This window comes from Thalassophryne amazonica, chromosome 18, assembly GCF_902500255.1.
Source record: "Thalassophryne amazonica chromosome 18, fThaAma1.1, whole genome shotgun sequence".
In the NCBI taxonomy this organism is placed as follows: Eukaryota; Metazoa; Chordata; class Actinopteri; order Batrachoidiformes; family Batrachoididae; genus Thalassophryne; species Thalassophryne amazonica.
This window is the reverse complement of record NC_047120.1, coordinates 31,377,319-31,403,034: the sequence shown is the minus strand read 5'-3', so window position 1 is coordinate 31,403,034 and position 25,716 is coordinate 31,377,319. Positions and strand designations below refer to the sequence as shown.

The 25,716-nt window shown below is 44.9% G+C and overlaps 1 protein-coding gene across 1 annotated transcript in view; it reads right to left on the bottom strand.

Moving 5' to 3' along the window:
• Window positions 1–25,716, bottom strand: part of LOC117530562 (proteasome activator complex subunit 4B-like) — a 140,318-nt gene that overhangs the window by 88,700 nt on the left and 25,902 nt on the right. The window contains exons 4-12 of the mRNA XM_034193454.1: window positions 20,899–20,943; window positions 20,642–20,791; window positions 19,911–19,974; window positions 11,802–11,876; window positions 10,237–10,359; window positions 10,069–10,161; window positions 9,814–9,992; window positions 4,710–4,796; window positions 51–237 (exon numbers count right to left, since the gene is read on the bottom strand). Coding sequence (XP_034049345.1) covers window positions 51–237; window positions 4,710–4,796; window positions 9,814–9,992; window positions 10,069–10,161; window positions 10,237–10,359; window positions 11,802–11,876; window positions 19,911–19,974; window positions 20,642–20,791; window positions 20,899–20,943 — 1,003 coding nt within the window. The remainder of the gene's footprint in view (window positions 1–50; window positions 238–4,709; window positions 4,797–9,813; window positions 9,993–10,068; window positions 10,162–10,236; window positions 10,360–11,801; window positions 11,877–19,910; window positions 19,975–20,641; window positions 20,792–20,898; window positions 20,944–25,716) is intronic.

Below are 25,716 nucleotides of genomic sequence, written 5' to 3'. Positions count from 1 at the left end.
ACTTGTGTCAAAGTTTGTCTTCATTAATAGTCAGCATGCACATTATTCACCATGCATTTGCTGAAGTCATTCGGGTCCACTCCTGGCAGAGAGCCTATGAGCAGCGGGAGCACATGCACCCGGCCTTCTGGGTAATTGCTGTTCGCTGAAACGATGCTGCGAGCCATGCCGACCATGCAGCTGAGTGTGGCCGTGAGGGTGTGCGGCTCTGTCAGGGTCACCATCGATGCATAAGTCCTACAAAAGAAACATCAAATTCATCCGTTAACATTTCAAGCAGATGTTTTTTTCCCCTCATGTTCTTTGAGGGATACTTTCATCAATTTCTCAAAGCGTGCTGAACCAATTTTCTTGAAACCGATGAAATTTTGGAGCTAACGAAGCAGGCTTGAAATTGTGGGTCCAGATAATGGCAGCTCCAAGAATTCTTTTTTTTAACCTCACCTTGTTTAACACTGCTAACAGATATTTTTCAACATTTTTTTCCCATTCCCAAATGAAAAAAGGAAAAAGATGAATGAATATTAGAGTGATTCTTAGACTACGGGCACTTATGTCCTTTGATCATATTGTATGAAAAACAGAAAAAAGGGGAAATTTCACACTTTTATAGTTATCTTTACAATGAAAGTGTGTTAAGAAATTTGTTCTAGTAGTCTATGATGACTTTTTCACCTTTTTTCAGCATCATTATATGCAAATGTTGCCGTTTTGTGCTTGTCCCACACCCAGACTTTTGATCTTCAATGATAAAAATGAATGGTAAAGAAACGTTTTTTCTAATGTTTTAAAATATCTCTGAATAAAATATCAGTAAAATAATCAAAACATAATTGGGGTATTCAATATCATACAACTGTTGTGATTTTTTTAAACAAAATGTAGTTGTCCCACACTATTGCCGTAATTTCCACCACAACACTGTAATGTCCCTTTAAACAGTTTGTATGAAAGATTGTTTGGGTAGTTTCTATGGAGATAAACAGTGACATCAGAGCACATGTATATAGTGCCAAATCACAACAAACAGTTGCCCCAAGGCGCTTTATATTGTAAGGCAATGGTGTGGTGGAAATTACATTTACAAGGCCAATAGTGTCCGTAGTTAAAGAATCACCCATTAGTGGTGGTCACAGTTCAGCTAATCAGCTAACAGCTAATTAACAACGCTAACTTTTTGTTAACAGAATAGCTTTCCAGCTAATTTGAAAACCATTAGCTGACAGTTAGCTTCCTCCAACTTTACTTCTGGTAACTTTAATTCAGCTACCTTTGAAAAAAAATCATCATAAATGTTTCCAAACCCTAAAATCATGTTTGTTCCTGTTGAAGCTTATACAGTAAACCAATAAGCAAATTTGACACATTGCATAAAAGCAACAAGCATCACCTCGAGCAGGCCGAGGAGCAGGTGGGCAAGACAGAGTAAAAGCATTAATTAGGTTGTTAAATGTATTTTCAATATGTCTTTTTCACTTCTTTATATTTCTTAATACTTTCTATGCCGTGAATAAACAGTTGAATGAAACTATGGTTTAATTCATTTATTCATTTAATTATTTATGAACATTTTCATCATCGTCTGATCTTGGCTTGCTAAAACTGGTTTAAGCCTCAGCACATTAAAACTTTAGCTCTTTAGATTTGTTTTTCAAGGTTTTAGAGCCAATAAAATTAATTAAAAATAATCCAAAGCTAAATTCTTATTGTGACAGTTAGCGGTTAGCATTAGCATCAATGTAGCAATGACCGTCATAGGAAGCACACTCCAAACCCAGAAATCTGGTAATTTTGGAAAACTTCATAGCTTTTATGGTATTAACTGCTCAAACTACAATGAAAATAACACTCAAATAAACATAAATCATAATGCATCCTTGTTTCATAAAGAAGCGATGAAGAGCTATGAAACTAAATGACTGAAAAGCAGGTAAAGGAAGTCATCAATATGCTACTGGATAACAGCTGACAAAATATCGTCCATTAATCAACTAATTCATGGTTACTGAAGAAGTTTGCAAAACTAAGATTAAAATCAATATTTATATATAGCCCATTTTAATTGGGATATATTTTGTTCTAAAATGACTTGGTTGTGTGAAGTAGGAAGTGTTTGAGAAGGTGCTGGATGCAGTGCACTTTATCTTTGTAATTTTTTGTGAAGGAATTATTCAAGGAAAGAACAGATATATGGCTCGGATATTATTACTGCCAAGTACAAAAGCTATTACAGGGAAATCGGATAAAGCTGGTCCACCTACAGACCAACTGTGAGTGAAGATGAAGAAATATGTTTGCTACAAAAACTTAGAGGTGGTATGAAACACAGCTTTAGGAAAAAGTGGATGACGTGGAAAGTTTATAAGACCCACAAAGTTGGAACACAAACTTTGGAACACAAAGTTGAAAATGTACAATTAAGAAGAATTAATTAATAAGAATGAATAAGAAGAAATTCAGAAGAAATGTGGAATAAATAACTTTTTCCTTCCCCAAAGTCTCGTGAACTGTGTCACAATAGGTTAATTATTTTGCACACTTTAAAGAACAAGTTTAGAAATTTTCATCATTACTTTACTTTCACATTTATAAATTACAGGAATGTGTCCGAGCTCCTATACTTATCAATGTTTGCCTGGGCTGGGTAGGTTTGTGGACATCAATGGATACACTGACTGCAACACTTAAGAACCTGAGTGAAGAGTCAGGATGTGTGGGTTTAGAAACAAGATCCATTCTTTTAACGAAGTGGATATTTTGCCGGATACAGCAAACACGCATCTAACACTATTTGACTGGATCTCCTTGCTGATTGGCTAGTTCAAATGACGTCATCACAGAGGGTATTTCATCATGGTATGTTGTGGCACCCTCGGCATTGAGTGTTGGTGCTAATTTTTCATCTTTGCACGCCGTTTTGGGTGCCATAAAGTCGTTTGAATCGGAACAGAAAATCACCTACTGGCGGACGAATTCTCGGACGGTAAAAGCAGCTCGAGGGATTCTCAGACGCTAAAAGCAGCTCAAAAACGTGGCATAGCCGTGCCCGAAATTATTTCCACCGTGTGGCGAAAATTATTTCCACCGGTGCTTTTTTCGCCACGCGGTGGAAATAATTTTTTGCAGTCTTTGTCATTTTCTGTGTTGGGTGGGGATGATAAATAAAACCTGCAAATTCAAGACAGAATAAAAACAAAAATACAGAAGTCCACACTGTTGAAATAAATTCTGCGATGACGTCATTTTAACTAGCCAATCAGTGAGGCGATCCGGTCAAACAGTGCTAGGTGCGTGTTTGCCGTATCCGGCAAAATATCCACTGCCTTCTCTTAATGATGCCACGGACTCGGCAATGACATTTGTGTCTCTGGGCTCTTGGACTTAGAGATTAAGAGACACCTGGGTAGAACTTGTGGAGTCATGAGTGATGTACAGAGGTAGTTAGCAATGCCGATACCTTTGCAGGAGAATGAAGGTCCAAGTCTTTAGGTTCTTGGTGCTTCCTGTCTTACTGTATGTTTGTGAGACTAACCACTGACCTAAGATGATGACTGGATGTCATTGGTACCAGGTCCATTTGGAGGATCCTTTGGTGCTGATGTGAAATGATTGGTTACTTGGGCCCACTCAGATGAGAGGTATCACTTGTATTGTGAGGGACCATCAGCGATGACATTTTATCTATGTGGTGCATTTCTTTTTGCATGATCTAGCACCTCAGTGTTAAGGACCCCAACAGTTGAAGAAGGCCAAGAGGACACCCGTGTTCAACCCCACTGTGGCAGATAGATGGTTACTTTCAAGATATGGAGATGGACCACATGCAGTTAAACTGTACAGTGCCCTCCAAAAGTATTGGGCCACTTGATATTTCACACATTTTAATTGTTGACTTGGAAATGTTCATGTATGCATCCCCTGACTTGTCTGAAGAAAACTGGCAATAAAATTGATATATACAGGTATTATACCAAAGTAGCCCATTACTTATGCAATCCATCATCTTGGCTTTTAAAGTTTTAATTAATTTATATCAAGTTGTAGAGATGTGTTTTGAGTTTGAGTTTAAGGAGGATAATTTTAGAATCTTTTATATTGAGAAGCCTGATTTACTTTTTCTATTTAAAATGGCTTAAACAAATTAAAATGTGAGAAATATCAAGTAGCCCAATATTTTTGGAGGACACTGTACATCTGCCAGTCTCCAACAGGGATGTGTTTACATGGGCTCTGTTGACATTTTCCTTTCTTTGGTCTTCAATGCTGATCTTTGATGATGATCTCTGACCTTTGATCCTCATCAGTGCCCTTAGGTGCTGATTGCTGGCAGATCCTATGTGATGCAAATGCAAAGTCTGTCGAGGAGGATGGGGATTGCCTGTTAGCAGAATATCTCCAAAGACCTTTGGTCGTGATTCTGATTACAGCAATTTTGACTGAACAGCACAGTTAGTTTTGGACATGGTAATTAAAAAATAAAAATAAATAACACATATAAAATGTGTATGGTTTGTAAACCCTTGTGTAGTTTATGGCATGATTTTAAATTTAAAACACCAGTGCACAAAACAACCTGCTCCTGAAGCTGGTGGCACTTTAAATAACAAGAATCTGTTTTTTTTTCTTTCTGAATGCACTTTATACACTTTATATCATATATGTACGTATAAGTTTTTCATAGGTTTGTACCAGATAAGTGGATGTGGCACTTCTCCAGTACAGGTGCTATGGCAAGTTCAGGAGCAAGTAGAGCCAGATTCTGCAGAGCGTAGGCTGCATTCGTACTCCCTGTTTTACTGCACGAGCAGCAGGGGGCGACCAAACACGCAAAGACACAAAATTACTGTCAACAGCCTACATTTATGCAGGCAGACACACACACACACACACACACACACAGTTGGGCGTTACAAACAATATAAACCTTCAAGTGACTGAGCCCAAAGATAGGTGCACCAAGCTTGTGGCATCATATTCAAGGCTTGAAGCTGTAATTGCTGCCAAAGGTGCATCAACAAAGTATTGAGCAAAGGGTGTGAATACTTATGTATACGTGATTTCTTAGTATTTTTTTTAATTTTTAATAAAGTTACAAAAAAAACAAAAAGACTTTTTCATGGTGTCGTTATGGGGTGTTGTGAGTAGAATTTTGAGGGAAAAATGAATTTATTCTGGAGTAAGTCTGTAACATAACAAAATGTAAAAGTGAAGTGCTGTGAATAATTTCTAGATGCACAGTAATTATACACTAATGAACATTTCTGCAAATAGACACATTTACAAATCACTGGTTGGAGTGAAAGTTAAGGCGGTTGTGACCATTATGTATTTTGACTCTCATAGTGTTGCCAAACAAAAATGCAACCGGTACTGTTGATCAACAATGCTTTCTTTCTCGTTTTGCCATTACAGATGGGATAATGAGACCACTGACTGGTTCAGGCTGTGATACCGAATGTTCACACGTACACCCACTGCAGCTCCTCTGCTGTTTCTGCCTCAGAAGAAACAAGCTCCATCACTCACTAGCAAGCTTTAGTCATTGCGTTATTGTTATTGCGATCCAACTCACACTTTGCTTCTAACCTTTTACAGCACATGTGATATTTATATGTTGGTCTCTTTTTCAGTGCCATAGAATTTAAACAAAAGTGCAGCTTTTGGGGTCTGTTTTCTTCATTAGTGTAAGACATTCCTTTTACAGCGATGTGTCCTTCACAAACCAACCAACATTAAATGCCAGGGGCCTGATTTACTAAGATCCCAGATAATGAGTGCTAAATTGCATGGGCTTTACAAACTTTTAGACGTTGGGGTGTAGACAGATTTGATAATGATTTACTAATTGATAGTGGCTGGTAAGGTGGCATAGACAACAATACATACAGTGGGGGCAAAAAGTATTTAGTCAGTCCCTGATTGTGCAAGTTCTCCTACTTAGAAAGATGAGCAAGGTCTGTAATTTTCAACATATGTACACTTCAACTAAGAGAGACAAAATGAGAAAAAAAATCCAGGAAATAACATTGTAGGATTTTTGAAGAATTTATTTGTAAATTATGTTGGAAAATAAGTATTTGGTCAATAACAAAAGTTCAACTCAGTACTTTGTAACATAATCTTTGTTGGCAATGACAGAGGTCAAATGTTTCCTGTCAGTCTTCACCAGGTTTGCACACACTGTAGTTGGTATTTTGGCCCATTCCTCCATGTTGATCTCGTCTAGAGCAGTGATGTTTTGGGGCTGTTGCTGGGCAACATGGACTTTCAACTCCCTGCACAAATTTTCTATGGGGTTGAGGTCTGGAGACTGGGTTGGCCACTCCAGGACATTGAAATGCTTTTTACGGAGCCACTCCTTTGTTGCCTGAGCGGTGTGTTTGGGATCACTGTCATGCTGAAAGATCCAGCCACGTTTCATCTTCAATGCACTCACTGATGGAAGGAGGTTTTGGCTTAAAATCTCATGATACATGGCCCCGTTCATTCTTCCCTTAACACAGCTCAGTGGTCCTGTCCCCTTTGCAGAAAAACAGCCCCAAAGCATGATGTTTCCATCCCCCATGCTTCAGAGTAGCTATGGTGATCTTGGAATGCAACTCAGCATTCTTCTTCCTCCAAACATGTCTAGTTGAGTTTTTATTAAAAGGTTTCATTTTGGTTTCATCTGACCACATGATATTCTCCCAATCCTCTTCTGGATCATCCATATGCTCTCTGGCAAACTTCAGATGGGCCTGGACATGTACTGGCTTAAGCAGGGGGACATCTTGCGTGGACCTCCAGATCGAGGGAGATTATCAGTGGTCTTGTATGTCTTCCATTTTCTTACAATTGCTCCCACAATTGATTTATTCACACCATCCTGCGTGACTATTGTAGAATCACTCTTCCCAGCCTGGTGCACATCTACAATTTTCTTCCTGGTGTCCTTTGACAGCTCTTTGGTCTTGGCCATGATTGAGTTTGGAGTCTGACTGTTTGAGGCTGTGGATAGGTGTCTTTTATACAGATAACGAGTTCCAACAGATGCCATTAATACAGGTAACAGGTGGAGCTTCTTAAAGAAGAAGTTACAGGTCTGTGAGAGCCAGAAATCTTGCTTATTTGTGGGTGACCAAATACTTATTTTCCACCACAATTTACAAATGAATTCTTTAAAAATCCTACAATGTGATTTTCTGAATTTTTTTTCTCATTTTGTCTCTCATAGTTGAAGTGGACCTATGATGAAAATTACAGACCTCTCTCATCTTTCTAAGTAGGAGAACTTGCACAATCAGGGGCTGACTAAATACTTTTTGGCCCCACTGTAAATGAGGATTGTGTGTGTGTTAATGGTCATAAGCACAAAATAACATTAAATCAGCCACTTGTAGGTTTGTGCCTTGTGCTTTCTCACACACAAACTTTCCTACCTAACTGAGTGTTTATGCACTGGCAATTTAAACAAAAAACCCCAACAACTCCTATTTCAAACAATTATTCTTCTCAACCACAGTATGTAAACAAACTAGTTAGTAATTACTCTGTGTTCTGCCGGTGGAATGCACACAGGCAACTGTATGCACAGCCACGGACTCAGAGTTGTGTATGCAGTGCACACAGACAACTCTGCGCACAGAGTGCACATTGTCCACATTGTGCACAGTTGTCTGTGTGCACTGCGTACACAACTCTGAGTCCGTGGCTGTGCATACAGTTGCCTGTGTGCGTTCCACTGGCAGATTGCACACAGTGCGTACAGACAGCTGTGCATTATCTCACACAGACTCTGAGATGTGTGTGTTTCTGTGACACATCAGTAACTGTAATTATCATGGGTTGCATGGAGCCATTTTTTCTCAAAGAAACAATTATGAAGTATACTATTAACTCTTCAAATATGCCTGACGTTCACAAAGAAATAATTTTTTTAATTATGTGTATAAGAGCATGGAACTGAGTGGATAAGGAACTAGACCTAGGTTAGAATCCTGCACATTACTTGTCTGTGTCCTTGGACAAGACACTTAATCTAGATTGTCTCAGTCCACCAAGCTGTAAATGGGTACAGGTCACCGGCGTTGGGTGGGGAAATAACCTGTGTCGTGTCAGGTTAAATCTTAGCACACCAACTCGTAGTGCTTGCTTGGTCAACTAGTAGCCCGTTGGTCAAATTTTAGCACTTTTCATTGGTTAACTCAAGTGACCAAACCCAACATGCATTTTGATGTTTCTGTCTGAACCTGACACCCTTAATGTCTCTGTTATTTTCATTCCAATCAAATCCCTGTGTCCAATAGAGTAGTGACCAAACCCGACAGAGGAAATAAATCCTACCTGTTATTGCGTCCTTTCACCCGGATTCATCATCACAGCCTGACGAAAACTGTTATCCATACAAGACAGCCTTGTTTTGGAAGATGACGTTTGCAAATACTTTAATCCCTACTGTGAAAACTGCCCGTGCAAAGTGGTACGACTTGACCAAGCGGGTGCTACGAGTTGGAGTACTGTGAGTTGGTACATGATACAAGCTGATTATAAATCCCTGTGTCCCACTGCCATTCCATCCAGGGGGAGGCGCAGACTCATCTGCTTCACACTAAGGAATCTGGAGATAAGTACTGGACCAACGGGTCTACATAGGACTTAATCCTTCTGTGTATGAGGAGGCAGCAGCCTCTGTGCTGCTGGAACAGTATTCTGTCAAGTGCAGCAAACACAAAATTTTCTAACAGACAAAATATCCACTAAATTTCCTTTTTAACTTGATAAATCATGCATGTACAAACAGCCCAGTCTCATGTTTTTTTTCGTGCTCCTATCACAAAATGAGTGATATTTTCATGATGCATTTTTCTTTTGTTTTACTATGTCTAACCCTACCCCTAACCATAACCCTCTCCTTTCCCCTAACCATAACCCCCGCATTTCGTGCTCCAGTCATGAAATGAATTCATGCTCCTGTCACAGGAACATGAATCATAGATTAATTTACTTTTCATGATACATTACTAAATGGCATGAGATTGGGTTGGTACAAACCTTATATTTTCGCGTTCTCTCCCACAATTTTGCACAGTTTGGTAGACAAACCCCAAAATGCATATTCATGATGGCAAATACACCAAACAGACATTATGCATTTTGAGATTTATTGTAAATGTAAAGTGCATTATAAATAAAATTTAGTAATTATTATTGTTATTAATACACACTATTATGCGCATCTCAAAGACAAAATTCCTCAGTGCACTCTGTTAGTAAGCATGCATGTTATTTTGCAAGTACTATGGTGTTTGCACATGTTTTAACACATGCAAATCTTTAGTAAATCAGGCCCTAAGAGTCCAATCTTCCACTTGGCACAGTGGGGTGCACAGTAGTATTAGTGCATAGTAGTTTCCTTCCACAGCACTTGTTTTGCAAATCACAAATGCACTTGCACTCATCTGTACTCATGGGCAGGTTGGTCTTAGAATGAGGTGTGGCCAGGTGCATCCCTATTGTGAAGCACCAGAAATGCTCAAGCATCAAGGCATTACAGCCTCATACAATAACATTAATTAGCTCTTTAGCTTCTGCTTGCTAACATTTGTATTCTAATAAATAATGCACATTAAATTCATGTAGCATCACATTGTGTGAAGCCATAGCACCATGTTTCACAAATAAATGCTACTTGTAGACTGATACGACTTATATCTGTTTTTTTTCTCTTCATGGCTCATTTTGGACAGATGACAAATACATTAATCTGAATACATTTTCCCAAATTGTTAAAATCCAGGTTGGCACACAAGATTGTATAGAGAAAGTGTGCAGTACCTAAACATGGCCAGCAGGGCAGGTCCAATGAGGCTACGGGTGAACTCTTGCAGGTCTTCATCAGTCAGTCTCTTGTTCTCTGGGACTAATGTGATCCAGCTGGGGGCCGCGTGACGCTCTCGCCGAACTCGGCGTACAACGCCATCCGGGAGACGCTGAAGCAGTCGCATCAGACGAGACTGCAGGAACACACGGTAAATATTAGCTTTCCCTGAACAGATCGGTGATATATTTCCGATGGTATTCTGGACTTACCTGCCAACGGCCGTGATTGCTTGGATGGTAAAAGGAGGCAATGCTATTGAAGAGGGTAGTTAGCTCTTTCTGTGCAGGATTCCCTGGTCCACCCTGCAGGAAATAAAGCAAACACAAAACATGAGTTGAAATTAAAACACAAACACACATAGGCTGCAGAAAGTTTACCAGAAGGGCTGTAATCCACAACACTAAGTGTCCCATGTCACAGGCATTGGTGAGATACCGCGGCGCAACCATCTGATTGACCCCGACTGGAAGGTTCAGACTTCGCAAGATCCTGGTGAAGATCTACACAAACACAACACACAGAAGTTCCAAATATTCAACATGAGCAGACATACCAGTATACGAGGTCTATTAGAAAAGTATCCGACCTTATTATTTTTTCAAAAACCATATGGATTTGAATCACGTGTGATTACATCAGACATGCTTGAACCCTCGTGGGCATGCGAGAGTTTTTTCACGCCTGTCGGTTACGTCATTCGCCTGTGGGCAGTCTTTGAGTGAGGAGTCGTCCACCCGCTCGTCGATTTTTTTCATTGTTTAGGAATGGCTCAGAGACTGTTGCTTTGTTTGATAAAATTTTTTTCAAAACTGTAAGGCACAACTGAGTGGACACCATTCAATAAATTCAGCTGGTTTTCGGTAAAAATTTTAACGGCTGATGAGAGATTTTGGTCTGGTAGTGTCGCTTTAAGGACGGTCCACGGCGCCTGACGCCGATCTGCGCTTCGAGGCGGCAGCGTCTCGCCGTTTCAAGTTGAAAACTTCCACATTTCAGGCTCTGTTGACGCAGTAAGTCGTCAGAGAACAGAGAACTTTCAGAAGAAGTCGGCATGAGGAGTTTATTCGGACATTCCATTGTTAACGGTCATTTTGTAATGAAAGAACGTGCGGGCAGAGTCGCATGTCGGGCTGGACCCGACCGCGGGGGGTCGCGGCAGGAAAAACACCTCCGTTGGAAATCTTAACGGGCAAGTTGGAACATGCCCAAGCTGTTAAACAATTTCTCAGTTACTCACTTGTTGAAAGCCATTAAAAGCCGCCTGAATTCTACAAATGGTTTTCAACACGGAGGTGTTTTTCCTGTCGCGGCGCACACAGATTTGCCGAGTCGTCACGGAAACGACTCGGCGAATTTGCGCGTACGTCTTTCATTAAAAAAATGTCCTTAAACAGTGGAATGTCCGCATAAATTCCTCATGCCGGCCTCTTCTGAATCTTCTCTGTTCTCTCACGATGTCCTGGGTGAATTAAGCCTTAAATTAGGATGTTTTCAGCTCGAAACAGGCCAACGACAGCGCCTGGAAGCGCTGCAGGACGTCCCGCTCCGTGGGAAGTCCTTACACCGACAGAAACACCCCATAATCTCTCATCAGCCGTTAAACTTTTCACAGAAAACCAGCTTAATTTCTCGAATAGTGTCCACTCGGATATTCCTCACAGGTCCAGAAAAAATTTTGATAAAGCAACGCGCGCCGTCTCGAGCAGCGTGTGAAACAAAGGAATTCAGCCGAGAGGGCGGGACCACATCTCACTCAAGGCCTGCCCACAGGGAAATGACATCACCGACACGCGTGAAAAAACTCACGCATGCGCACGAGGGTTCAAGCATGATTGGTGTAATCGCATGTCATTCAAATCCATATAGTTAAAAAAAAAAATAAAAGGGTCGGTTTATTATCTAAGAGACCTCGTATATCCACATAATGTAGCTAATAACTCACTGTGGGAATATAAAAGCTCCAGTCCACAAAGCCAATGTTATCATTGGCCAGCCGTGCAAACAGGTTCACTAGGTGCTGCAAGACAACATCAGAAATAAACAAGCAGAGAGTACATAGAGAATTTCAGGATGTAAACTGTTGTGAAAGTGTCGTGACACGGACCCACAACAGGGGGCGTTAATGAACGGACAATGGATAAGCCAAAAAGTAACAATTTAATGTTGTGAATCACACAACGACGTACAGACAATCATACACCAGGTGACGTGTGGGCAGGCTCGACGATAGAAGATGCCTGGCGAGAGAGAAGCCGGATCCACACAGCTTCCACCGCCAACAAAGCTGAAGAACACCGGAGCCGCCAAGCCCTGCGCCCCAGGTGGCCGCTGTCTTCAGCAGTCAGACCCGGTCTAACCACTTATCTGGTTGGAGTGTGAAGCGAAGCCGTCGCTGATCACACCAAACGCCAATCCCACAGATAAGGCAAACACCACAGGAAAACGGCTGCAAAAGAAGTTCAGACTATTACACAATGTCTTTGTTCAGCAGAGAAAATTACCTGATTGGTAGTTGATTTCTCGGCGGGGAGGTGGAGTTGCAGTCCGGCCTTTATGGTGGTGGTGATGAGTAGTGGATGAGTGACAGCTGGTACGGATGATGAGTGACAGCTGTCACTCCTGGTCGCTCCGATGCCCTCTCGTGCTTGAAGCCCGCACTTCAAGCAGGGCGCCATCTTGTGGTGGTGGGCCAGCAGTACCTCCTCTTCAGCGGCCCACACAACACGACCCCCCCTCAACGGGCGCCTCCTGGCGCCCGACCAGGCTTGTCCGGGTGACGGGTGTAGAAGTCAGCCAGGAGGGCCGGGTCCAGGATGAAGCTCCTCTTCACCCAGGAGCGCTCTTCGGGGCCATAACCCTCCCAGTCCACCAGATACTGGAACCCCCGGCCCTTTCGACGGACATCCAGGAGCCGGCGTACCGTCCACACGGGCTGGTACCCCAAACACACCTCAAACGGGGAGAGGCCGGTGGCAGATGAGACTTGGCTATTATGAGCGTACTCGATCCAGGCCATGGTCACTCCAGGCCGTCGGGTGCGTGGAGGTCACGCAGCGGAGGGCCTGCTCCAGTTCCTGGTTAGTACGCTCTGCCTGCCCGTTCGTCTGGGGGTGGTACCCAGACGAGAGACTGACGGTGGCCCCCAGTTCCCTGCAGAAACTCCTCCAGACCTGGGAGGAGAACTGAGGACCACGATCCGAGACAATGTCTGATGGAATCCCATGCAGACGCACGACGTGGTGGACCAGGAGGTCTGCAGTCTCCTGGGCCGTCGGGAGCTTCGGGAGGGCCACGAAGTGGGCCGCCTTGGAGAACCGGTCCACTATCGTTAAGATGGTGGTGTTGCCCTGGGACGGCGGGAGGCCCGTGACAAAGTCCAGGCCGATATGAGACCAGGGGCGACGAGGCACAGGCAGAGGCTGGAGGAGGCCTTGGGCCTTGTGATGGTCAGCTTTGCCCCTGGCACAGGTGGTGCAGGCCTGGACATACTCCCGGACGTCGGCTTCCATAGACGCCCACCAGAAGCGCTGCCGGACCACTGCCACGGTCCTTCGCACCCCTGGGTGACAGGAGAGCTTGGAACCGTGACAGAAGTCAAGGACCGCAGCCCTGGCCTCTGGTGGGACGTACAGTTTGTTCTTCGGACCTGTCCCCGAGTCCGGGCTCCGTGTCAGGGCCTCCCGGACGGTCTTCTCCACGTCCCAGGTAAGGGCGGCCACGACAGTGGACTCGGGGATGATGGTTTCAGGGGGGTCTGACAGCTCGGTCTTGACCTCCTCTTCGTGCACCCGGGACAGGGCGTCAGATCGTTGGTTCTTTGTCCCGGGGCGGTAGGTGATCCGGAAGTCAAAACGCCTGAAGAACAGCGACCAGCGGGCTTGCCTGGGGTTCAGACGCTTCGCGGTCCGGATGTACTCCAGGTTCCGATGGTCCGTGAAAACCGTAAATGGTACCGATGCTCCCTCCAACAGATGTCTCCACTCCTCAAGAGCCTCCTTCACCGCAAGAAGTTCCCGATTGCCGACGTCATAGTTCCGTTCAGCTGGGGTCAACCTGCGGGAAAAGTAGGCACATGGATGGAGAACCTTGTCGGACTCCCCGCTCTGGGACAGCACGGCTCCTATCCCTGAGTCAGAGGCATCCACTTCAACAACAAACTGGCGCTTGGGATCGGGCTGCACCAGAACCGGTGCAGTCAAGAACCGGCGTTTCAACTCCCTAAACGCGGCTTCGCACCGATCCGACCAGGTGAAGGGGACTTTTGTGGAGGTCAGGGCTGTCAGGGGGCTAACTACCTGACTGTAGCCCTTGATGAACCTCCGGTAGAAATTTGCAAAACAGAGGAACTGTTGTAGTTTCCTACGGTTCGTTGGTTGGGGCCAATCTCTCACCGCCGCAACCTTGGCCGGATCAGGGGCGACGGAGTTGGCAGAGATGATGAACCCCAAGAAGGACAAAGAAGTGCGGTGGAACTCACACTTCTCGCCCTTCACAAACAGCCGGTTCTCCAACAACCGCTGTAGGACCTGACGTACATGCTTGACATGGGTCTCAGGATCCGGAGAAAAGATGAGTATATCGTCTAGATATACGAAGACAAACCGATGCAGGAAGTCCCACAAGACGTCATTAACCAATGCTTGGAACGTCGCGGGCGCATTGGTGAGGCCGAACGGCATGACCAGGTACTCAAAGTGACCTAACGGGGTGTTAAATGCCGTCTTCCACTCGTCTCCCTCCCAGATCCGAACCAGGTGATAAGCATTCCTAAGATCCAATTTCATGAAAATTTGGGCTCCATGCAGGGGCGTGAACACTGAATCCAACAGAGGTAACGGGTATCGGTTGCGAACCGTGATCTCGTTCAGCCCTCTGTAATCAATGCATGGACGGAGTCCGCCGTCCTTCTTGCCCACAAAAAAGAAACCAGCACCCATCGGGGAGGTGGAGTTCCGGATCAACCCGGCAGCTAACGAGTCCCTTATGTAGGTCTCCATTGATTCGCGTTCCGGACGTGAGAGGTTGTACAGCCTGCTGGACGGGTACTCAGCGCCCGGTATCAAATCAATGGCACAATCGTACGGACGGTGCGGGGGCAGCGTGAGTGCCAGATCCTTGCTGAAGACGTCAGCAAGGTCGTGGTACTCGGCTGGCACCACCGCCAGATTGGGGGGGACTAAAGCCTCCTCCTTAGCTGTCACACCGGGTGGAACCGAGGATCCTAAACACTCCCGGTGGCAGGTTTCGCTCCACTGAACCACAACCCCAGACGGCCAATCAATCCGGGGATTGTGTTTTAACACCCATGGAAAACCCAAAATCACTCGGGAGGTAGACGGTGTTACATAAAACACAATCTCCTCCCTGTGATTCCCAGACACCACCAATGTCACTGGCTGTGTCTGGTGTGTGATTAGTGGAAGAAGGGTGCCATCTAGCGCCCGCACCGACAACGGTGACGGTAAGGCCACTAGAGGGAGCCCATCCTCCTTTGCCCATCTGCTATCCAGCAGATTCCCCTCCGACCCCGTGTCCATCAGTGCTGGGGCGTGAAGGGTTAGATCCCCACTCAGGATCGTGACTGGGATTCGTGCAGATCGTCGGGGTTTCCCCACGTGGGTGTTGTGACCCACCCTTAGCCCAGTCTCTAAGGACGAGTGCTGTTGTTTTGACCGTTTGGGGCATTCTCTCTGTATGTGCTCGGTAGAGCTGCAGAGAAAACACTCTCCATGGATCAGCCTCCTTTGTCTCTGATCTGATCGTTTTTTGGCCCAGCTCGTTTCCATAGCAACGTCAGCAGGGGGAGCTGTTGTCACGTGGAGAGCCCTGGCAGTGGAGCGTGGGGAAGTCGGCTTCCTTTCGGACCCGGGAGGAAGAGGGACGGCTTGTGCCTGGCCACGCCCCTCGTCTCGTTCCCGTCGGTGTTCCGTTAATCGGTTGTCTAACCGTATAACCAGGTCGATAAGCCCATCTAAATCCCGCGGCTCGTCCTTCGCCACCAGGTGCTCCTTAAGGACCAGAGACAGTCCGTTTACAAAGGCGGCGCGGAGCGCAACAGCATTCCAGCCGGCTCGCGCTGCCGCGATGCGGAAGTCGACTGCATACTTCGCTGCGCTCCGACGCCCCTGCCGTATCGACAGCAGCACACTTGAAGTGGTCTCGCCTCTATGAGGGTGGTCGAACACCTGTCGGAACTCCCTCACAAACTCAGTATAAACCGTTAGGAGCCGTGAATTCTGCTCCCAAAGCGCCGTAGCCCAGGCGCGTGCCTCTCCTCGAAGCAAATTGATCACATGAGCCACCCGGCTGGCATCTGCTGTGTACATGACGGGACGCTGTGAAAAGACGAGCGAGCACTGCATCAAGAAGTCCGCGCACGTCTCCACACAGCCTCCGTACGGCTCTGGAGGACTTATGTATGCTTCAGGGGAAGGTGGGGGGGTTCGTTGAACGACCAGCGGAATGTCTGTTTCTGGCACACGGTCAGCAGGAGGAGGTGCTGCAGCAGCGCCCTGAGCACGTGCTTCCACCTGGGCGGTGAGAGCCTCCATCCTACGATTGAGAACACTGCTCTGCTCGGTAATTAAGTCCAACCAAGCGGTAAAGGCGGTTATGATGTGCTGCAGCTCACCCAACACGCCTCCTGCTGGCGCCTGTGCACCTCGCTCTCCCATTGGCTGTTCAAGCGATGGTTGACGCCCCTCGGGATCCATGACGCTGGCCGAGAAATCCTGTTGTGAAAGTGTCGTGACACGGACCCACAACAGGGGGCGTTAATGAACGGACAATGGATAAGCCAAAACTAACAATTTAATGTTGTGAATCACACAACAACGTACAGACAATAACAATACAGTGACTGTCAATCATACACCAGGTGACGTGTGGGCAGGCTCGACGATAGAAGACGCCTGGCGAGAGAGAAGCCGGATCCACACAGCTTCCACCGCCAACGGAGCTGAAGAACACCGGAGCCGCCAAGCCCTGCGCCCCAGGTGGCCGCTGTCTTCAGTAGTCAGACCCGGTACTGCTGGCAGAGAACAGAGACAGTCCAGATGAGTGTGAGGTCGCACACTCAGTAATCCCACAGTCTGTATTCAGTAAAGGAGGGAGAACCTCCACCTCCAATCACACACTTGTGCAGCTCCTGTCTAACCACTTATCTGGTTGGAGTGTGAAGCGAAGCCGTGGCTGATCACACCAAACGCCAGTCCCACAGATAAGGCAAACACCACAGGAAAACGGCTGCAAAAGAAGTTCAGACTATTACACAATGTCTTTGTTCAGCAGAGAAAATTACCTGATTGGTAGTTGATTTCTCGGCGGGGAGGTGGAGTTGCAGTCCAGCCTTTATGGTGGTGGTGATGAGTAGTGGGTGAGTGACAGCTGGTACGGATGATGAGTGACAGCTGTCACTCCTGGTCGCTCCGACGCCCTCTCGTGCTTGAAGCCCGCACTTCAAGCAGGGCGCCATCTTGTGGTGGTGGGCCAGCAGTACCTCCTCTTCAGCGGCCCACACAACAGTAAACCTCATCATTCCAGGAATTATATGTAGCTACATAAAAAAAAAGAAGATGCATATAGCCTATAGCCAGGTCACACTGGCCCTGCAGGCTGGATGTAAGCGGAGGAGCTGAATGGAAAATGTTCTCGATGGAAACGGTCAAAACCTTTTCACTCTTCGTAGGGAAAGATGCAAAAGTGATTCCAATATGCTTGAGTAGGAAAATAGGAAACTACAGCATTCATTACTGAAAAACAAAAAATGATTTGTTGAAAATGCAGTAAATATACGATGTCTCTAAAAAGCACCCAACCTCGTTTTACATTTTACATTCATTAGACCAGAGTAAATTTGCATTTCTTTCAATTCAACCAATGTACATGCGTTAAATATGAAATACTTGATTTGACATGATGTACCTTCAGAACTGTCCAGCAGGTGACAGAACAACATATGATTTCTTCCTTTTCATGTGGACTCCAGATGCTGAAATCACGGGTGTTTCAAAGTTTTCAAAACAGTGCTTTGAGTTTATGTCACTTGCTTGCAGTACCAACGAAAAGTTTCGAAACGTCCCAATTCACATGTTCGACCCAACTAATTTTGGATTTACCTTCCTGTTATATTTACCATCAATGAAACTGAGGTGGACATGAGTACTGAGAGTCGGTGGTGCAGGTGTCAGAGAGGAGGATGTCGAGGAAACTGCGCAGCATCCGGGACAACACCTCCCACCCCCTGCATGCCACACTGATGTCCTGTCAAAGCACCTTCAGCCATAGACTGAGACCCCCAAGGTGCACCACAGATTGCCACAGGAGGTCTTTCCTACCTGTGGCAGTCAGAGGCTATAATTGCTCCCCCTTCTGCAGGATGAATAATTGCTCAGTTATGTGCAATATTCGTGAACATCTGTGAAAATATCTTCAGTCATTTCACATAAATTTGCTGTACCAATTGTATAAAAAAGTTCACTGTTTACTCGTCAGTACTGTGGCAAAATAATTTCCTTCGGGATAATAAAGTTCATCTTATTGTTATTCTTATGTTGCACTTTTGATCCAGTATTTGGTGGCTTTGTGGGTATCGTGTTTCTCCTGCAGCTGCTATCTTAAGTTCTTGGTTGACTTGAAGGCGGGCAACACTCCAGCACGTGACAGACACAACCCAGTCTCACGGCAAGTCGTGATTCAGCAGCACGAAATATACATTAATCTACTGGTTCGTGATATTGTGACGAAAAGCGTCTCATTTTCATCACGGCAGCATGAATTCATTCTAATTCATTCCGTGATGGCTGCACGAAATTAAAAGTGAAGCGGAGGGGCGGGGGGTCGGGGTGGTTATGGTTATGGTTAGGGTGGGGGTGGAGTAAGATTAGGTTATGGTTAAGGTTAACACTGCTATAGTCCAAGTTCCATTGAGCTGTAGAGGAATTAGACTGTAATGTGAGCATAAGGGGCTCAGCCAGAATAAACAACATGGTGTCACATCCATGTGGACCCACCACCTGCAAGGACAGGCCGAAGGGTCTGGTGTACTGCTCGATGGGTGGTGGACAGGAGTGTAATCCCAAACGGACTGACACTTGGTGGCAAAGACTTTTAGCCCACCTCAGCGGTTCTGGCAAAACCGTAAGATAAATCAGGAAAGGGAGGCAGTTCTTGGGCCAAGGTGTTTTCAGCAAGGGTGGAGAGCTGCTTAACTGGGCAGGGGACATTGTCAGGTGGTGGAAGGAACAATCTGAGGATCTCCTCAACTCTACTGACACGCCCAAACACTCACACACTCATCTTCAACCGCTTAGTCCAATTAAGGGTCGCAGGGGCTGGAGCCTATCGAAGCAGTCATATAGCGTGAGGCGGGGTACACCCAGGACAGGACGCCAGTCTGCCACTGGGCCACAAACAGACAAACAAACACATCCACACCCACGGACAATTTAAAGATTCCAATCCACCTAACCCGCATGTCTTTGGGTGTGGACAACATGCAAACTCCACACAGAAAGGCCACAGGCGGGATTTGAACCCATGACCTTCTCGCTGTGAGGCAACAGTGCTAACGATTAAGCCACCGTGCAGCCCTCATGCCCAAACAATTAGTCGAAAATTAATTATTTGTGAAAGTGATGAACTACTGTAAATTCAGCGGGTTCCAATGGTTGTCACCAGCGTACATTTTGTATAAGCAATTTTAATTTCACAAAATGAAAGCTTTTTTTTAATTGCTCAATAACTGGACAATTTGAAAAATATTCTGATTGCATAGAGTTGTTTCATTTGCATTTATTTCTGAAGATATTTTAACTCCCGTAGTTAAAATATAGGGGTACCAATCATTCTGATGGATCTGTATTTATATCCGGAGCAGCCCACGGGACGAGTAAAACATCGCTAGCTGCCAAACTAAAGTCAAACCCTTTGTACTGAAAACAATATTTTCTTTACCACTTATGATCACAGTCTAGGGATTTAATATTATTCAATTTAATGTTCTCCAAAGTGACAATCCAAGTGCGCGTGTGCGTGTGCATGTGTGTCTCACCAGTTCCCAACTTGGCTGATTTTGCACCGACATCCAAAGATTCATTAACTCATCAAACCACAAACTGAAAAGATGGGAGAGAAGAAAGACAAAATTAATTATATTTACACCCAAACACACACCTGATGCAGTGACCGAGTCCTCCTCATCTATCTCCACTCCCCCCTCCCCAAAAAATGATCTCAAGCCATCCTCCATAGATTTGCGATGGACTAGGGAAACTGAGATGGAAAAATAGTGTATTAAAGATGATGTATTGTGGAAACGGCACAGGATCTGCAGATGAATCCAAGACTAAAACCAGACAAATAGCTCTCAAAAGAGTGAAAAAAAAAATGCCCGAAATGCTCTGAGGAGCTTTAGGAAGTGGAACAACCATGAAGCCTGCTGAGAACGGGGCAGAGGTTTTCCAAAAAAACAAAATCAAGTCAAGGTGATCACCCCAATAGAAAAAGTGTAAGTGCTATATAATACTATAGAGCAAAGCACTTAAAAGGAACAAAGATTAAAGCAAATAAAGGGTTTAACAAGCAGGCTCGATTGTTCAATAAATGAGCAAAACAGTGAAGATTTTTTGGCTTTTTATCCTGGCAGAGAATTATCAATAAATAAACAGAGTGCTAAGACTTTATAAAGCCTGTGTGCGAGCTTTGGCTCCAACGTCCTGCACTTGGCGCACAATTCAGTTTTCTAAACAACGCGAGTGTGACGAGGAGAGCTGGCCCGCTTACTGGAAGCCCTGGCTGTGTTCCTGCGGGGGCATGATGGTGGGCAGGAACAGTTCCATGTTACTGATGGCCTTCTGCATGACCACATCAAACACGCACAGCAGGGGGCGCCACTCATCCAGCATCTCCTTTGTAGATGATGCAGGGAAATACCTTTAAATCAAGGACAGAGCATAAAGGACAAGCGGCCCCCATGCAGAGACAAATGCAACATGCAGTTTCCATTCACAAATGGTGTGACTGCAGAATTTGAGACTTACAGTCTGCAACTTTTGATCAAAGCCTTCAGTATGTGGTCCAGTGAGCTGCAAAGAGATAAAGAGGAGATGAGTGAAAGATAAATGAGATACAAAGAACCAGAGTCGAGTCTTTATTCCAGACGCATCAATAGCACAGATGTCCACAGACTGCAAATGCCAAAAAAAGGACAGTCCCATTTGTTTATCATAGTTTTAATTTGTACAAGTGTTCCTGCTGCTATAAAGATTAAACACAGGAAGCTCGGTAAGATTACACCACATTCCTAAAATAAAAATTCCAACATCTGCTTAAAGCAACAGGCTGTGCTTGTGCAATAATGCTATTTTTGCCTCAAAAAGCACAAATTAGCTATTTTTATGCAGGGGCGGAGCCAGCTTTGAAGGGGCGGTGTGACTTAGTTGGAGGTGGTGGTGGTGATGGGATTCCCAGAAACATGCCCCCTCCCCAAACAGAAGATCATAAAAATCTATATATAGCCTTTTTACCTGCATTCTAAGGCAATGTGGGACACAATTTAGAACTAGAAATTGGGGGGACAAAGTGTGAGGCCTGCAGGGCCGAAGCCCATAGGCTGGGAGTCTGGGGGCCACTTTAGGCCCCCAGAAGCCAACAGTTTCTAGATAAGCTCAGATGCATTCTTAGCATCCAGAACAGTAATTTTAATGTTTTGAGAAGACCATAAAGTGGACACCATTTGATTTATGCAATTTGAAACTGTGGATATAAGCATGCCCGTATATAGAGGGGGTTCAGGGGGTTCAACCGAACACCCCCCCCCCCCCCCCCCGAGAATTCTGCTGATTTTTTTCTGATCTGGATATCAACGTTATGTATTTTCTTTTCATTGATAATAAGCAACAAGCACTAACTGTTACACAGCTATTATCACACACCCTCAAGTTTCAATTTCCTCTGCCAGAGTAATCCCTTAAGTGATGAAAGGGGAAACTGCTAGATAAACTTTTCCCATGGGGGTTGAGAATTTTTGCTCCCTGGTCCCTATCCTCCCATGATATCAAACAGATTAGTAGGCTTGTAAATACCCATGTAGACACACAATTACACTTGTCTGGTTTGTAAAAACATGTTTGTATGTATAAGCTGAGAAATAAAGGGAGCCTGTTGCAAATACTGTAAAGGGGCAAATATTCGTGTGGGATTTATTATGCGAATTTCGCGAGTTAAACAAGGTCACCAAATTAAATACCGCTATTTTAATACATAACATACATATACGTACATATTCATAATGTAAACGCGAATATTAATACCGCCAAATACGAGGTCTGTTAGAAAACTATCCGACCTTCTTATTTTTTGCAAAAACTATATGGATTTGAATCATGTGCGCTTGCATCAGCCAAGCTTGAACCTTCGTGCACATGCGTGAGTTTTTTCACGCCTGTCAGTTGCGTCATTCGCAACCGACAGGCAGGTATAAAGTTTGCATTAATGTTATCTTGGTTCTTCCTGGGTGGTTCTTATGACAACTGATCCAATCCCAAGCAAGGACTATTTGTATATAAAACGGTATTTCCTAAAATGATACATTTTGGGTTTCAAATGAAATTTATGTAGCTTTTTACCCCTCGAAATCCTCAAAAAGCTTCTGCTTCGGGGGGCTTCGCCCCCCTGAGCCCCCTACGAGGGCGTTGCCCCTCGACCCCACCGGAGGCCCTGTGGCCCAATGAACCCCCAACTCAAGGATTTGACCCCCCCCTTCACATTCCTATATACTGCCCTGATAAGTACTTTATTCTGAGAATAGCCAGCATTGATTTTATTAACATCCTGGTGTAAATAAGGTATCACCACATGTGTAGAACTCAACAAGAATGATAGGTTGAGTTTTCATTAAAAAACAACTGCAATGTGGTAAAATGTGTAAAATTCTCCTACTATGGTGTTGGGCCTATATATTGCATACCAGGTATCATGGATCAGTTTGGATATGTCAGAATACTTGAAGAGGACATGCCCTTGAAATGGGTGTTTCAACAAGACAATGACCCCAAGCACACTAGTAAACGGACAAAATCTTGGTTCCAAACCAACAAAATTAATGCCTTGCAGATGTGAAGAAATCATGAAAAACTGTGGTTATACAACTAAATACTAGTTTAGTGATTCACAGGATTGCTAAAAAAGCAGTTTGAACATAATAGTTTTGAGTTTGTAGTGTCAACAGCAGATGCTACTATTATTGTGAACACCCCCTTTTCTACTTTTTTTTACTAATAGCCCAATTTCATAGCCTTAAGAGTGTGCATATCATGAATGCTCGGTCTTGTTGGATTTGTGAGAATCTACTGAATCTACTGCTACCTTGTTTCCCATGTAACAATAAGAAATATACTCAAAACCCGGATTAATCTTTTTAGTCACATAGCACTACTATTATTCTGAACACTACTGTATGTCGTTGCATCTACCACACATTAGAACCATTTTGGGCCCTCAATAGTAACCACACAGGCAGACAAACAGTTCAGTACCACATCTCAAAAGTACAGTATCCATCTATCTGCAGCAACCACATGAATATGGGTATTCCTTTAGTATTTTCCACTTGCTGGAATCCTCACCACTCAGACACCTGTGCAGTGTGCACTAGATCATGCCCAAAGAATTGATGGCCACAATGTCCCAGCTGATATTGCCTAACAGGAGCATCATCTTAATTCAAAGAGGCATGCAATCATCACATAAGGTGAATTATTACTATTCAAGTGTCACAACCACATGGTAAGACATGAAGCACCAGGACCTGAACAGATTTGAACCTTTGTTCTTCTGTAAAGGTATTACCATCACCAAACACCTCGGTCCAGTGAGCTCATGACTCCATAAACTCTTCCTGGATGTCAAAGGTCGAACACCCAGAGGCATGAACATCACTGCGGAGATAAGTGAACTCTTTGCAAGTGCAATACTTTCACCACATGCAGTGCGATGGCCCAATCCAGGAATTCACACACATCACATTACAACATCACTTTGCTGTGATGTTGTGGATTGACTTGACTCTTGCTAGCTTCTGCTCAAGATTCACACAGCAGTTTTCTCTAAAACTAGATGTCCACCTGTGTCTTTTATCCAATCACTCACTTGTCTTCAGTTTTATATGATCAGCATTCATGTATCAATGTCATGTTTTCTGTGAGTCCTTTCCTGATTGTTCTTCATATTTTGTCACCGTTGGATCGTGTCCAATTCCTGTTCCAGCTGTTTGTCATTCATGTTCCGTCTGCCCTCTCGTCCATCTCCTGCTGTGACAATGCTACAGGCAGCAGGTCTGCCTTTTTTTTAATCCTGCCTGTACAGTTGTGAGTAAATTATCATCACCAGCAATCCTGTGTTCAGTTCGACACTCTTCCTGACAACTTCACCTTTTACTGTAACTGTACATAGGCCCCTGAGAGGAAAAGACAACTTCCTATATGCAACTCTACACATTTATCACACAGGTTGTATTTAATGACACATGGTACATGTCGAGGGCTGCAGACTACGGGCTTGTGGGTCTATGCCACAATCATATTTGCATTGTGCAATAATCTCCTTGCATCAATAAAACAGCCAGATTCTGTAGAGACTTTTAAGTCCAGACTTTGATGTACTGATGGCCATTTTAGACCATCGTGAGACGGGTTAGTTTTACCCTGCTGATGATGTGTTGTTTCAATAGTAATCCTGCTCAGTATGAGAGGAACCGCAGATTCAGACATTTGGTGTATGTGCTGAGGGGCCAATGGTGCGAAGCTCCCATCTGTGGGAATATGACTGAACACCTCTAAGTCAGAATCCTGCCTAGACAAAGTGATACCGAAGCGCCTGTTGTGTGGGCCGCCAGAAGAGGAGGTACTGCTGGCCCACCACCAGAGGGCGCCCTGCCTGAAGTGCGGGCTTCAGGCACGAGAGGGCGCTGCCGCCATGGACACAGCTGGGGTTGACAGCTGTCACTCATCAACTCATGACAGCTGTCACCCATCTCCACTTCATCAATCCACTCCATAAAAGCTGGACGTCATCTCCACCTCGCTGCCGAGATATCATCTACCTGTGAAGGTAATTTCTCTGCTGACTTAAACTTAAATAATAGTCTGAACTCTTTTGCAGCCGTTTTCCTGTGGTGTGCCTTATCAGCTGGATTGGCGTTTGGTGTGAACAGCGACGGCTTCGCTTCACACCCAATCCAGATAAGTGGTTTAACAGGAGCTGCACGAGTGTGTGATTAGAGGTGGAGGTGACTTTCCACCTTCTGACTGTTTTGTTACTGGGTGTGCACACACCCACATCTCACTGTTTGTGCTCCTCGCCAGCAGTACCAGATCCGACAGTCGGGGACGGTGATCACCTGGGAATTCGGGACTTGGCGGCTCCAGTATTCACCGGGTTCTGTGGCGGTGGAAATCGTGTGGTTCCGGCTCTTCTCAGGACAGACGTCTTCTATCCTCGAGCCTGCCCACACGTCACCTTTGTGTATTGACTGCTATCAGATTCTGTGATTGTCTGTATAATCGTTGTGCACATTCACAACATTAAATTGTTACCTTTTGGCTCATCTATTGACCGTTCATTTGCGCCCCCTGTTGTGGGTCCGTGTCACTACACTTTCCCCAACAGGATATCTCGGCCAGCGTCATGGATCCCGAGGGGCATCAACCATCTGTTGGACAGCCAATGGAAGAGCAGGGTGCACAGGCGTCGGCTGGAGGCGTGATTGGTGAGTTGCAGCACATCCTCACCGCCTTTACCGCTCGGATGGACCTGATGACCGAGCAACACATCATCCTTAATCGCAGGATGGACGCTCT